General features: G+C 44.8%; 2 protein-coding genes across 2 annotated transcripts; one reads left to right on the plus strand and one right to left on the minus strand.

Moving 5' to 3' along the window:
* The first annotated feature begins 1,556 nt into the window (after positions 1-1,556).
* On the plus strand, positions 1,557-4,441 carry atf4b (activating transcription factor 4b). Its single transcript, XM_026165545.2, has 3 exons — positions 1,557-1,782; positions 2,480-2,935; positions 3,045-4,441. The coding sequence occupies exons 2-3, from the start codon at positions 2,584-2,586 to the stop codon at positions 4,040-4,042; spliced, it is 1,350 nt and encodes a 449-aa protein (XP_026021330.1). The 5' UTR covers positions 1,557-1,782; positions 2,480-2,583; the 3' UTR covers positions 4,043-4,441.
* A 1,119-nt stretch (positions 4,442-5,560) lies between these two features.
* Positions 5,561-13,424, minus strand: LOC113021100 (GTPase IMAP family member 8). Its single transcript, XM_026165546.2, has 9 exons — positions 13,299-13,424; positions 12,665-12,708; positions 12,503-12,597; positions 11,679-12,280; positions 9,934-10,489; positions 9,206-9,303; positions 8,524-8,655; positions 7,658-8,248; positions 5,561-7,521 (listed from the first exon to the last, which is right to left on the minus strand). The coding sequence occupies exons 4-9, from the start codon at positions 11,707-11,709 to the stop codon at positions 7,448-7,450; spliced, it is 1,482 nt and encodes a 493-aa protein (XP_026021331.2). The 5' UTR covers positions 11,710-12,280; positions 12,503-12,597; positions 12,665-12,708; positions 13,299-13,424; the 3' UTR covers positions 5,561-7,447.
* Positions 13,425-14,853: the final 1,429 nt, after the last annotated feature.

The raw sequence follows: 14,853 nt of genomic DNA on the forward strand, positions 1-14,853 counted from the left end.
TTTCTTCACCTCGCTACACCTGTGTTATGGTATAAAAAAAAGATGAATGTTTGACTCATTAAGCGCAGCACTCCCTCAGAATTCGGATAATCTCAAGGATCTTGGGGTTATTCAAAGAACCTTGTTCACCTTGTAGTTTTCTTACGGAACCTTTAATAGCTCAATTTAGGAAAAATAAAAAGGTTACTGGCGGAACCTCTATTAATGCTTGAGGGGCTCCTGCAGGAACCTTATTAAAATGCTTCCATCAAGATCCTTTTATAAAGTTCAGTGCAGGACTAACTGATGCTGAAGAGGCTGATAGTTGTATAGTTGTAATCATTCAAAATATAACAATTTCAAATCTCAATATTTTCATAATATAGATCACATGTGCATTATAGTGCCAAAAGCATTCACTTATCCATTGGATCACTGAATTCAGGTGATCCAGTCACTTTCATTTTCATAGGTGTATAAAATCAAGCACCCAGGCATGCAGACTGCTTCTTCAAACATTTGCTCTGTTTGCAAATGTAATTATGGTGTTGGGTCGTTTTTCAGGAGTTGGGTTCAGCCCCTTAGTTCCAGTGAAAGGAACCCTTAATGTTTCAGCACACCAAGAGATTTTTGACAATTTCATACTCCGACTTTGTGGGAACAGTTTGGGGATGCTCCTTTCCATAACTGCGCACCAGTGTACAAAGCAAGGCCCACAGAGACACGGATGAGCAAGTTTTTGTGGGATATCAAACGGGAGATATCACATGGAACCCTACAGATTAAGAATGGGAAGTCACTCAAGTTCATATACATGAGAAGGCAGATGAGTAAATACTTTTGGCAATATAGAGTACCTTTTATGCTGACATAATGCTTAACAGCTTACTAGCTTTAGGTGGCACACTTAGTTGAATGTTATGAGAAGAAAAGCATTGTCATTAACACCAGTCAGACCAGATAATTAATCATAAACGTCCCACCTGTGGGACCTACACCTTGTGGTGAACACTGTGTGGAATGAGCATGTGCAATCACATAGACACACAGATACAGACTAATGCAATCTAGCACAAACAGAGTGAGGAACTGCTTTTCCACTGAGCTGTGGCCTCCAGCAACCCTCACCCAATCCCACATACACTATAATAACCGTCAGGACTGTTATTACACTCTATAATCACTCCCTCTGGCATAATGATGTTTTTTTTTTTTTATTTGTTTTGGGGTTTTTTGTTACTATTTATTCTTTTTTGATGGGTATAGGAGGGATGCCAGTGGCACTTGTGTAACAACAGCACAGTTCATCCTTTTCAATTCTGTTAAAAAATTAACCACCCAAAAGTAGTTCTTTGAAAAAACCTTCCTGTTAGAGGAAACTTTATAATAAAGCTATTGCTATGTTATTATAACAATTAGTCAGTTAGTCGCTATCTATACAGATAAATGGCAGTTACGCTTATATATATTGAAAGATGTGGTATTAATAAATACTGCGTCACTTTCAGAAGTTTATTTTCAGTGACTACTTTTTCAGACAGACAGCAGACAGTGGGTGTGACGCGGATTGATAATGTGGGCACGGCGGATGCATATTGCCACTCCTTGCATCAGCTCTATATCGCGAACTGCTCACAACTATCGCCATTTTCCCTCCTGCGGAACAGACAACGAGCAGATATTGTTGGACACCGCGCTATTTGCCGAAATGGCAGTGTGAAATTGTGCCGCGACCCAGCAGCAGCCAGCAAAACAGTGCATCCAGCCAGTGCACTGAGTCACTTCTAATTCAGCAAAAATGTCGTAAGTATTATTTTTTAACATACCAGCTGTCGGGGACAACCGTCTGGCCTGGGAGCCGGTCTGACGAGTCTGCTGTTATGTTTTTATATATATATATATATATGCGCCATACAGTTATTTAATAGAACGCTAAACACCTTTATTTGAAACTATTAAATCAAATGACGACAAAACTGAAGTGACGCAACACGTGTTACTGTCACGATTTGTAACATTTGACGCAGTTTTCGCAAATAAGCTCGTAACATTGTATCTGTGAAAACGCTAAACCCTCTCTCACGCTGATTAATCAAACTTGTGTTCTCACGCCGGCCTCCGAGCGCCAACGTGGCACTCAGAAAATGGTTCGTTTCCTCTTTGTGTCAAAATGGCGGCTCGCTGCAGGCGGACTGAGAACAAAAGTGTAGCTGTTTTGTTTTTTTGTGGGGAGGGAGACGGACTCTTTGACCTCGCTTGCTAGCAGACTTACGTCAGAGTCATAAGACTGGGAGCTGCGCGGAAACACGTGATAGATCACTGGTATTGCAGTCTTGGGGGCAGTGTTGGTAAAAATTAAAAGAATTTGACTCAGGATGATTTTGTTTATACTTGGAACTTTCTTTTCTGTAATAAATGTGAAGTGTGTGTGTGTGTGTGTGTGTGTGTCTAAAATGGTGTTCAGGCATTCAAAAACATTTGTTCATCTTTCTGTCTTCAGGTCCTACGTGGAAACCCTCAGCACTGCTGCATTCGACAGCATAATAGAATTCGAAGCTACCCTAGCATTGTCACGCTCCCCATTTGTGACCAACAACAGCCATTATGACCATGATGATGACCAGCTCACAGTTTGGCCAGGAAGACATGGAGGCCCTTCTCTGGGGGCCTTCCTCTCCCATGGCTGACGCCATGGACTCGCTGTTTTTCCGCCCTGACAAAGAACAACAGAAAGGAGGAGGAAGCTTGGAGGGGGATGCTGAACCTGCTTCCCCCCTCACCTCCTCATCGCTGTCGTCTTCCTCTTCTCCTCCGCCCTTCTACTCCCCTCCTCCCTCTCCGCCGGCCCTCCTCCTCCATGGGGACAAAGTCGGGATGGAGTCTGATCTGCTCTTTCCTTTATTGGCCCACCCAGGTCAGCTGACGTGTAGCCAGGCGCTCTCAGGTGACGGCAAAGGTAACGACTTACTGTTGAGTAACACCTAAAAGTTCGGACACCTGATGTCAGAGTGTAACGAAGTATAAATTAATAGCTCATTCATGTTTTGCTTGCTCTGCCTCCACAGAGGATGCGCTCAGTGACTTGGACTGGATGGCCGAGAAGGTGGATCTTAGTGACCTTGACCTGGACTCGCTGATTGGCTCCTGCAGTCCTGCTGAAGAGTCTCACAGCTCTCCAGAAGACCTCCTGGCCTCCTTTGATTGCCCCATGGAGCTCGACTCCCTCCCCCTGCCAGCTCTCTCAACTCCTGTGCTCATGGATCCTCCCTCTGCTTCTCTTTCAAGTACACCGCCCCCTTCATCTTCCACTGTCTGTTCAGATACTGCTGTCATCACTGTGGATGATCCTGAATCCTGCATCGATGGGCAGGAGGTTCCTTCTTCTCCACTTTGTATCCCAGAGCCTCAAGAGGAGCTCGAAATCAAATCAGAGCCTACCTCCCCAGACCCTGAATCCCCCGTAGTAGAGTCTCCCTCCTCCCCTACCTTTACCCTGGACCTTGGCAGTGAAGTGGATGTGTCAGAGAGTGAGGTGAAGCCAGTGGTAGCCACTGTGGTCCCTCAGGTCCCAAAGCTTGTACTCTCACTCTCACCAACTCGCATCGTCCTCGTGCTTGCCCCGAAAAAGGAAGTCGGGATCACCACGGCCACCACGTCAAAGGTCATTTGTTGCTCCCCACCATCCTCCCCTCCAAAAACACCCTCCAGAAGCAGACCCTACCCGGAACCAAATTACAAAGCTAGTCCGCCCTCTCCTAGCACCACCAGTGTCAAGGTCAAGTCCCCACGCGGTGCAGGTGGACCTGAACGTGCAGCTGTGAGGCCTCCAAAAGACAAAAAACAGAAGAAGATGGAGCAGAACAAAACTGCTGCCACGCGCTACAGACAGAAGAAGAGAGCGGAGAAGGACGCCCTCGCTGACGAGCACGTGCTGTTGGAGAGGAAGAACCTAGAGCTGGCAGAGAAGGCCGAATCTATGGCCAGAGAGATCGAGTATCTCAAAGAACTGATGGAGGAAGTTCGAATGGCAAGGCTCAAGAAGGGTCTGAGTGCTGACCCCTAGTGGCAGGACCTAGCAGTGACTGATCATGCGTGATAGGAAGTGATGACTAGAAAGTGGGCTCAGTGGGTTTTATTTTTTTGAAAATGAATAACAGTATAGTTGAAGCTGCATCTGCACTGCATGACTTGGATGCACAAGAAAAGAAGTGTTTGTCAGATGATCACCTTTTATGTATCCAACACTGGTATTAAATATTGAATAGTCACGTAGAAGTAGAAGCAAGTAGTTGAAAATTAAGTAATCTTCTCCCAGTATAAACATATTTTATGTATGTATTTGCGTGTATTTGGACCTTGGTAACCTAGGAACTGACTTTTTAACCTTTCAACTTGTCTATATTATATCACAACCAGACTACATGTATTCTCTCAATAAAGAGTAATAAAGTGCTTAAATGAATTGTGGCAGTTTTTCTTTTTGCATGATGTTGACAAGAGAATGCTTTAACATTAACCAGATGTTGAGTAGGAACTGGTGTTGGTTTCTGAGAATTCTTTCGTTAGTGTTTAATAAGTTTGACCTGAGTCTGAAGCATGAAAGTAATGTGGATGAATACTACAAATATTATCTGTTATCTAACTCCAAACAAGGCTGGTCGCTATCTCAGGGTTTTCTTTGAAGCAGAACTGAAGATAATGGGGCCCGCCTGATGGTCATGTTGTCAAAACGCATGATTATTCAAGTGACAGTCATGTGAAGTTAATTCTATTTATAAGTTTATAAAAACATCTGGGTGCTGCTTTATTTCCCAGTGCATAACAACACATTTGATTGGGCAGATTTCTCTACACTGGATACTCTTAATGATACAACCCCAAAAGATGTAATAGTATGTTCAGTCCCTCTGCAGCTCATTAAGGTGGTTCAAAAGTTTATGCTGGTCATGAAATTGAGCATATTTTTATTTGTGCCAGTGTACAGGAGAGGGGGAGAAAAAAAGTGAGAGTGCTGACTGGTGCTGACCTAGGCACAACTCGAATAATGTTACCCAACAGAAATGTGTGCATTCATCCTACGACGGGACCTAGGTGTGCGCTCTGTAATTGGCCTGGGCTCGTTTCCAGATAGCTCAGGGACTATTTACCATACCTCTCTGGACAAGCGCCAAAGTCACAGCAGTTCAGCACTAATAGGCAAAATATTCCTTACAGGCAAAAACCTTTGCTAACTTTGTGTAAATGCCCTCATTTTTCAAGAGTGAAGCAAGAATTATTAGACTCTCTTTTTGTCTGCCAATGCAAAACAGATCTGAAATTACCTTTTTTGCATTATTTTTTGAATAATCTCCTTTCCCAGTAATGCAAATATTACTCAAGTTGAAACAAACCGTTTCAGAGCTCATTTTTATCTGCCTTCATCTTCACATGCAGTATTTTGCTTACTACACTGCCACCTAGTGATGCTATCACCACACTACCAGATCCTCTCAGAGGTAAAACAGTGAGATCTTTTGTCTTCAAAGACAGGATTTGCATTTTTATTGAAATGACAGTTAAATAATAAGACGAAAGCCAAAAATACACAACAATATATCCATATCTTTTATTATCATTGTCTCAGGATGAACAAAGTACTGATGTTGCAATCTCCACATAAAGAGGGACCACAGAAAGGGACGTCACTTTGGCTACAGTAAAGTGGTAGAACTTACACAGTGCAAAAATGCTTCACTAAGAGCCTAAAATGGTACATTATTTTACACTGTTTACTACACTTTTGATATACTGAGGTGGTTTGGGACTCGCGGGACGTCCTCGTATTAAAATGTGAAAGTCATGCGTGTCACACTTAAGTGCTGCCGGTGGCCTATGTGGCTAGATGAAGCACAGAGGTTGCTGAAGCGTTGAGAGGGAGCAGTGCTGCGGTTTCATTTACAGGCTACATCATTTGTAGAAAATTCCATTTTACAGCATGGCAGTGCTATCGGTCACATATTATGTATTTGTTTTTATTTCAGAGGGTGAATTCTATTTTATCCCCTCCTTTTTCTTCTTTTCTTTTTTTTGCAGCTGTAAAGGTAGAAGGATGTGATGTGATACCAAAGAAATCGCTTATTCAAGCAAGAAGAACGAAGTGAGGTTGCCTTCAGCTCTATAGGCACTCATTTTTCCACATGCTATGTCTTAACATGCCTCTGATGGCTGTATATATTTATATATATATATGTATGTATTTTTCTTTAAACTACGGATGTTTGATAGCTCAAGGATGTAGAAAAAGTTACAAGGTATTAAGAGCCCTATGAGAGCTTGAGTGGTTCATGAGGTTATGCTGTTTCTGTAGCATGCGAAAGCTTGATGTAGCCTATAGGATACTGCCCTGCTGCTACTGCTGCAGGGTGTGCTCCTGCTGTCTCGCTTTGATGCTGAGGCACGTAGCTGAATCTGCCTTGTCAATACACGCACTGAGTGCATGACCATAAGCAGCCAAGCAGAGCTCCACGGGGATCTGAGGCTGCGCTAAGTTTCGACACAGCCTTCTTTAAACTGTCTTCCCAGCTCCTCTTGAACATGAATGCAGAGGTGTGATAAAAATGACTTGCGTTTTTTAGCTGGTTCTTAAAGACTCACTCCCTTTAAGCTCCCGGTAAACTAAAACAAACACTCGGAGAAAGCCCCAAATTTGGATTAACATGTGACTCACGTCCACATTTAAGCAATCAACATTAATCTGCGTCTCTGTGGCTGTGCCAGATTTTGCCCCTTTTTAAATTAATCCAACTCAGACTCCCTGAGCAGCAGAGACGAATGCATTTTTAACGGAGATCATTTCAGTCTCACTAATGTGAGAGGCAAGCGTTACCTCCTGTTTTTAACATCTGAAGGTTGTGCGTGCACTTCCAGCACACTTTGTCCATGTTTGGATTTGGTATTAAGTAGCTTGCTTTCACTTGAGCTTTTTTCTTTTGCTTGTAAATCCTTTCTGATTCAAACTGATTGACATCAGAGGGCACAATCTTCCAAAACTTGCTAATGACACATGTGATCCCACCCTCAAATCTGACATTGCAGTTTTTTTTGTTTTGTTTTTTTAAACGTGTAGCTTTTTTGGTTTGGATTTTGCCGTTTTTTTGCAACACGTAATACAAAGTTGATCAGTGCGGACGGAATAAAGATTTACAAAGATTAGCAGCAGCTGACTTCTGTGGACATGCTCGCAGGCTCGGGGTGTGTTTTTGAGCTCAGGTCGCTCGAAGCAGGACATCTCTCCTGCTGTTCGGCATGAGGAGCTCGTCTTAAACGTCTCACTCTCCAGACCTACTCATCTGAACCCTTTGTTGTCCCTGAAACTCTTGAGAGTTAGAGAGGGATATCTCAATGAGATTTTAGTTTTATGAGGTGATGTTCATGCCCCGTTAAAAGGCTCACAAGGAGGAAAAAGACTTTTCCGTTTAGTCTGATTGTGTCACTGTAGCTGGCATCCCCGGCAGTCGTCCTCCGGTTCGGTGTTGTCAGAGGAGTAGGAGCTCTCCTCGCTCACTGTCAAATGCAACATCATTTTATTAGTGTGCATAATTTTCATAAGCAGATCATATGTGTTTTTCAACTGCAACACGAGACAAAAGCCACTGAACATTAGCTATCGTTGCAAAATATATAGAAAAAAAGGACTTACACCACTCTGTCTGTATGGGAAGGAAGGCCTTGTCGCCGTTCTCTCTGATCATCTCTTCAATCTTGTCCAGCAGGACCGACACACTCCTGTCTTTGCCAGGCGTCTTACTGTCCAGTACGTGGTAATAGTTCCCACAGTATTCCAACAGTCTCTGCAACTCGCGTCCGCCTCTGAGGATGTGCTCCTCAATGGGCGTGCGTCCCAGCCAGTCACCACAGCTGAACAGCACCATGGTGTGGAGGCACGCGCTGTCGCCAAACAGAGTCTCTATGTGCGCCACAAGCGTTCGCCGCTTCCTGGCGGTGAGGGACGAGACGACGGGGAGGACCAGCAGCAGGGTGTGGGGTCCGGGCCGCAGGAGGGCAGCCCCGCGCTGGGACTCCTGGCGGATTCGCTTAGGGGTTCGCCTCACCGAGAACCAGTCCCAGCCCGGCGTGTCTACAATAGTGACCCGACGACCAGACACGAGCGCCTGCCGCCTGAGGCACAGCTCTGTCTCTTGTCCTGATTCAAAGTAGCGGCGGCCCAGGATGCAGTTCCCCACAGAGCTTTTTCCAACACCCTTCCAACCCAGCAACAGCAACCTCAGTTCTAAACAGAATGACGAGGACAGGATGAGAAATAGAGTAGTCAGATAAACAAAGCGGAGAGAATGAAAACACTCTGAATAAAAAGCAACGCAAGCTCAACAGGAATGAGTAAGCAATTTGCTACAACACCATTTCGTGGGGTTGGGGGGGGGGGGGGGGGTGGGGGGGGGGGGGGGTTGTTTTCCCTAGGGTAGAATCGTGACACATGTGAATTCAACTCTCCTTCACCACATGACTCACTCAATTACACACCTCAGCACACACAAACGCTCATACCTCTGGGAGGTCCTCCGATCATCTGCTCCCTCTGTCGAGCGTGCTCCTCCATCCTCATCCTTTCTTCCTCCAGAGCTCTCCGGGCCTGTTCTTCCTCCAGTAAAATCAGCTCATTCACCTCAAAGTACCATCCTGCATGAAAGCACCCATAAATTATTCACCGAACTGTTGTGTGTCAGCTCTTAATACACATTAAATAAACAAGCACGAGTGAGGAGGGGGGAATATTAATGCACATTGCACATCTGGCTCTGTTACGATTATATCCAGGGTTTGAAGCCACATATAAAGCCTTTCAAGCCTTTTCATGGGAAGTCCATGTTTATTTTCAGCAACATCCCAGAATGCTGCTGGCAGAGACCGGTGTTAAATGCACCCGACTGCAGTTCTGACCACAAACATTTGTGGTATTGCGAACAAAAGGAAACTCTGAACAATAAAACGACGGCAGTTCCTTCCTCAAACATAAGCACCACAGGATACAGGTGAAATAATCTGTGTCGTCTTTTATTTGTGTCGCTGGCTTCAACATTAATATAAATTCATGAAAAAACAAAACATAAACGTGTTTCATTTGCAGCATTTGAGATGTTTCCCTACTGTTTTTAATTAAAACTAGAATTAAAATGCTTCTCATCTCATGAACTCTACATGGTCTTTACTTTAATAAATCCAGCCAAACCTTGGTTGTCAGTGATCATTTCCTCCACTTTTTCCATCAGCTCGGGTACTTGTGTGTTTTCTTCTGTTTCTTTTCGAGTGTTATCAAAGGCGTGGTACCTGCAGGGGGGAAACCAGCTTTAAAAGGAGCATGACATTCAATTTATTTAGAACTACATAACAACTGCAGCATACAGTTTCCTTTTGCCCTGAAAGAAACTTTCCACAGTTTTCAAAAATGTCAGAATTGTTGTCTTACTGACAGCGTTGCTGTTGGTTGGTGACAAAACTGAACTGAAAATCAGGAACCTTTAGATCTTGAACCTTACATTCACTATAAGCTAAGCAGTCTCTGGTGCTGCCAGTTTGATGTTTAACACCAACTAAGCAATCCAGTGTGAACAGATGCAGACGTTTTAGCATGGCACTCTTCTATGTGGAGAGTTAAAAATCCACCATGAAGTAGTGACTAATCCACCCTGAAGCTTCATACACTCAGTTTTATTGTTATTGAAGCTTGCAGCCAAAGTTGACTGAAATGATACTGCTGGAGATGTTATCAGATTTGCACAACTGTTTTTTCCATAGGCAGCATGTTCAGCGTAAATCAGGTTTGAAGCACAACATCTGCAGCCGTTTCCCTTTGGGTTATCTATCAAACTCCTGCTGCACAGTCTAAACATTGAGTATCTTTTGAGAAACCAGAGGAGACATTGGGAAAAACGGGAAGATAGCAAACTGACGTTATACCTGCTTCCACATCTCTCCACCAGCCATTGCAAGGCCTCTCCAGTGTTTGCTATGTGCTCCTCAATAAAAAACCCCTTGGGCAGCTTGTCTATCCCGGTGAACAGGACCATGGAGTACCTCCAGGTCCCTCCCCCGAGGGCGCCGAGCTGCTCCTCCGCAGCCCTCCGCTCAGTCTCGGTGAAGGGCTGGGTGACCGACACCACCAGAAGGATAGCGTGCGGTCCCGGAGGGCAGAGAATGGCCCCCATGCACGGGCCCTCGCTGTCCAGGCTCGGCGGCGGGCGGCGTGGGCTGTCTGACTCGGCCCCCGCGTTGTCGTTGTTGTCAGCTTCGGCGTCATCGGCTGGGTCGGCCGGGATGGCCCACGGCGGGGTGTCGACCACGGTGACACGGCGGCCGTAGATCTCAGTGTGGCCCACGTTGCTGTGTGTAGTCTCCGTCCCACCATCAAAGACTTCATCTCCCAGGATGGTGTTGGCAGTGGAGGTCTTACCGGACCGTGGACCCCCGAGGAGCAGCAATCTGCGCTCTGGGGGATGGCGGGCCCGGGGGTCTCCTGTTGTAACACAGTGACATCAGAACGCTGCTTCTCTACTGAATTTGAGCACTCAAAGCGCTTTCTTACAACCCACTCACACACACACACAAGTGCTTTTTTTATAATTGGACATTCTCACACTCTCTCACACACACACACACACACACACACACACACACACACACACACACAGGTCGTTTCATATGTAAAAGTGAATTTTGCCAAACTGCTTAAAATACTTTTGTAAATTACCTTTTTTTTCTTAAAGAAATCTACCAGATCATGTGTAATTTTCATTGCAATATTAATCGCATTTAAATTAAAAGGGGATGGCAGTGAAACTTCTGGCGCTGTGATGTCTCTCTCGCGTTCTCGGGAAGTCCGAACTCCCGTGTGAACTTACGAAATACAGACTATCAAGTAAGGACTAGCGTACTCGATTATTGAGAAACAGCCATAATCTGATGGATGCATCAGAGGCAACTCGGGGTTCAGCATCTTGTCCAAAGGTGAAGGAGCCAGGGATCAAACCTAGGTAGAGGTATATACTTTTAACATTCTGTCTGAATAGATTTTGGATCTTAATTTGTTTAAACCCACTATTGAGTCTTCCTACTGTGTTTTGGAGATTGCTGCACCTCTGCATCCTTCACACTGCAATGCAATTCTACATTCCCCCCTTCTTTCCTGGCCTCCCTCCTTCCATTCCCTCTCTGCTCTCATCTTATCTGAGAAGCTTGCTACCTTATATCTCATCTCTTTCCCTGGCTCCTCGTTCATTCGCGTCTCTGTCCCGCTTTGGCTGATCTCCCAGCATCCCTCATCTTTTTATCTGTCCTCAGATTTCAGAAAAACAGAGGCAGACACACCACTCTGTCATGTGAACAAAAACATGACGCACTCTGAGTTTTGATTCTTCTTTTTTTCAAAGGCATCAGAGAAGTATTTGAATATCCAGAAGATGCTCAGAGGAGTGATGCGTGCTCCATGAGGAGGAGGAGGTGGAGGAGAGTATGAGATGCAGTGAGAAGTTTATTGATTAATGATGCTCACTGACTTTCCATGTATGCCACCAATCACAGAAGTTGACACGAGCAACAGTTTCCACCTCCAGCCGACGTTTGAGAAAGGATGCTGCTGTTAAAGTAAAGGTGATGATGTCGAGCTCGCTGTGAGGTGTCTGGCAAAATATTAAAAAGCCACTTACCGGTGTCAGAGGCAGAGGACACAGCAGCCATCTTGTGTGTAGAACCTCTGGCTTCCTCCTCCTCAGCCCCCCTCCTCCGTCTCCGTCTCACCTCCACGGTGCCTTCCTTTTTCGTGCCTCTTCAGAAAGCCACGGATGCGGAGCTCAAATGCTTCCCTGCTCTTGCTTTCACTCTAACCCTCATTCTGCTGCAGTGTAGTCACTCTATCTTCAGTTTCCTGCCCCTGCCTCTCATCATTTCCTCATACTTAAACCTCTCCCTTCCTTCTTTTTTGTAATCTGTTTTCTTTCACACCCCCTTCACCTCACCGTGGCTCTTCCTAGTCTTTTTCTTTATGGATACATACATATATATATCCCCTCCGCTCCCAGTCCTCCTCCCCTTCCAGTACTCCTTTCTTTTGTCTTCTTTATCTGTCCGAGCTGAGGGAAAAGATTGTGCAATGCAGGAGACTGGAAGCCAAATCCACCCCTTCAGCAGCTGCTCCAATAAGATGTCTGTTCATTTTTTTGAGAGAAAACAGAGGAAGCTGTGCCTCCCACTCGCTTGTATCAGACGGCAGCAGCAGCAGCAGCAGCAGCAGTGTGGCACTGTATGCAGACTGCAGTCAGGTGGACAGACGGAAAGATGGATAGACAGAGAGAGAGAGTCAGTACTTTGTGCTCGGCTTACAGCTGGATGTGCTCCCCAGATGTTGCATCATGCATGAACACAGCTATTCATAATATATATGACGCCTCTAGACATGAGAGTATTGTGCGAGGCAGGAAGGGGGATTTATGCTGCATGAATACATTTAAATGTGATACAAGAAACGGCTTACATAATAAGTAAGAGCTTCTATAAATAGCAGATGACTGTAAGACGCTGTCCGATCGCTTTGGAGTCAAATCTTCGCCTCCTTAGAGTGGATACTGCCTGAAGAATACGACACGTTTAGCAGAAAAGTCATCCTGAATGTCTGAGCTCATCCTTGGCTCCTTACCAGTTGAATTATGTCCGCTATATGGGGAGGTACGTTCAGGGAACCTAGGGAAATCACGGAAGTCAGAAGGTTAAAAAAGAAGAAGCAACATTTGCTGTGTAGATTTTAAAGACGTGGGTGACAGTGCTAATATGACTCCAAACTCTTCGCTGACGTACTCGTGTTTATTGCAGCGATCATAACACGTTTTAAACGTTTTGTTGACGTATTTTCATGTATCGAGGCAAAGTTAGCGCTTCGACGTCCCAGCGTTTTTGAAGTCTGTACAGTCACGTCACACATTAAAAAAAGGACACCTTCCACTTGACCACGTGATCCTACCAGAAGTCGGCTATTTAAAGGATGGTGATGTTCAAAGCATGAGATTAAAAGTGAACAGAGGACATTCAGACCCTGTTTTTTTTTAAACAAACAAACAAACAAAAAACAATTATTATAATGTGGAGAGAAGGATTTATCTCCATATCTGTAATCTGGGTCGAAGTAGGCCATAGATGGATGAAGGGGACTGACCTGTCTGGAGCAATAAACACTATAAGGTGAGCTCGTATTTAAGGAAATAAGAAAATGGGTTGGGATTTTCACTTTTTACAGATGGTGAAGTAATTTACTAAGAAATTTAGAGTTTGCTTACTGAAACTGTTGTCACGGTCCGGGTGCGCTGCTGGTAAATGACCACTGAGTTCTATATTCTTCGATGTCCGCCTCTGGGCGGAGCTGTGACCTCCTCACCTGTCCAACTCACCTGGAGCTAATCTGGGGCAATCTACTGAGGGTATTCAAGACCAGTTTTGCTGTCTCTTCGTCAGCTTACCCGGGTAGGTAACAGGCTCTCACGACTCATGTGCGCCCAAATCTATGTACTTACCTTTTCTTCCTTGTGCTACAGCTCTCTGGTTCCGCCACTCGGACACCGGATCACACTCACTGGATTAGTCGCCCAGCTTCACGCTCCCTCTCCCGGCAAAGATTTTCAATAGCGATGGCCAAATGAAGCTATCTGAAGCATTAGAACTTATGTTGAAAACCTGTTCATTACTTGAAGCTTTTCACACACAGTCGTGTTTGGTGACATCTGTTGGCCAAAAATATGAAGAGCCGCTGGAATCTACAGCAATAATGAACTGCTTTCTTATTGATTGCCTACATTACAGAGCTGACAGCTTCTGTTTGATATCATGCGATATCCAAATTATGTTATGTCTATTCTAATAATAACTAATTTTGTATAATATGCTATAACTTCTATAATTATAACTATATGTATCGTCAGTAGCGGTTTTTGATACGGGCGACACGGGCGGTTGCCCGGGGCGGCATCATGGTGGGGGGCGGCATCATGGTGGGGGGCGGCATCACGGGCATCGACAAAAAAAAAAAAAAAAAAAAAAAAAAGATTACCCGCACTCATGCTGCCCCGATATCATGCCAGCGCATATCGGGAATGTCGAAGACACCGATTGGGTTTCCATCAACCATTTGCTGGGAGTAGGGGCGCCCTCGGTTTGCGAGGTGCGCCTGCTGCTTGCTGCACAGGGAGGAGAAGGCGGGGCGGCGGGGGATTCTCTGGCTGGCTGGAGCAGCATCTAATAACCAACTCGCAAAATAAAACAAAATAAAAACAAACCAACAAACATGAAAACACCAGACATTATGATGCAGGCTTATAATTTGCACCGATGTTTTTGGGTTTTTTTTTTCAAAATTCTATACGCAAAAAGTGAGCGCGGTGCGCCTGCTCGCTGCTGAAGTCAAAGTAAACTTTGTTATCTCTGCTCAACCCGTTCGCTCTGCAACTGCTACATACAGTTCAGTGTATGGAGAGACGAGACGACGTGGCTCCAGTTACAGCAGTGCAAGTAAACAAACAATAAATATGAGAAGAGTAAGAAAATAAATATACACTTTAGGACCAGGGGTAAAGGGATCAATAACAATTTAAAATTTATAATTTACAGTTTGATGATTTAAAGCAAGGGCGTAGATTTGGCATGGACGGAAGGGACATGTCCCCACCAATAATTTGATCTCTTCGAGTAAAGAAAAACAAACCGGATAAAAAGAAAAAAAAAACGATCTGTCAACGTTTCATTCACCCAGCGGTGCAGAAAGACTTAAATTACGATCTCTACTGGAGTCCTACCTCATGTGACAAATATGGCCAATGTGATTGGCTGTGCCTTTCAGGG

Source organism: Astatotilapia calliptera, chromosome 4 (assembly GCF_964374335.1).
Source record: "Astatotilapia calliptera chromosome 4, fAstCal68.1, whole genome shotgun sequence".
In the NCBI taxonomy this organism is placed as follows: domain Eukaryota; kingdom Metazoa; phylum Chordata; class Actinopteri; order Cichliformes; family Cichlidae; genus Astatotilapia; species Astatotilapia calliptera.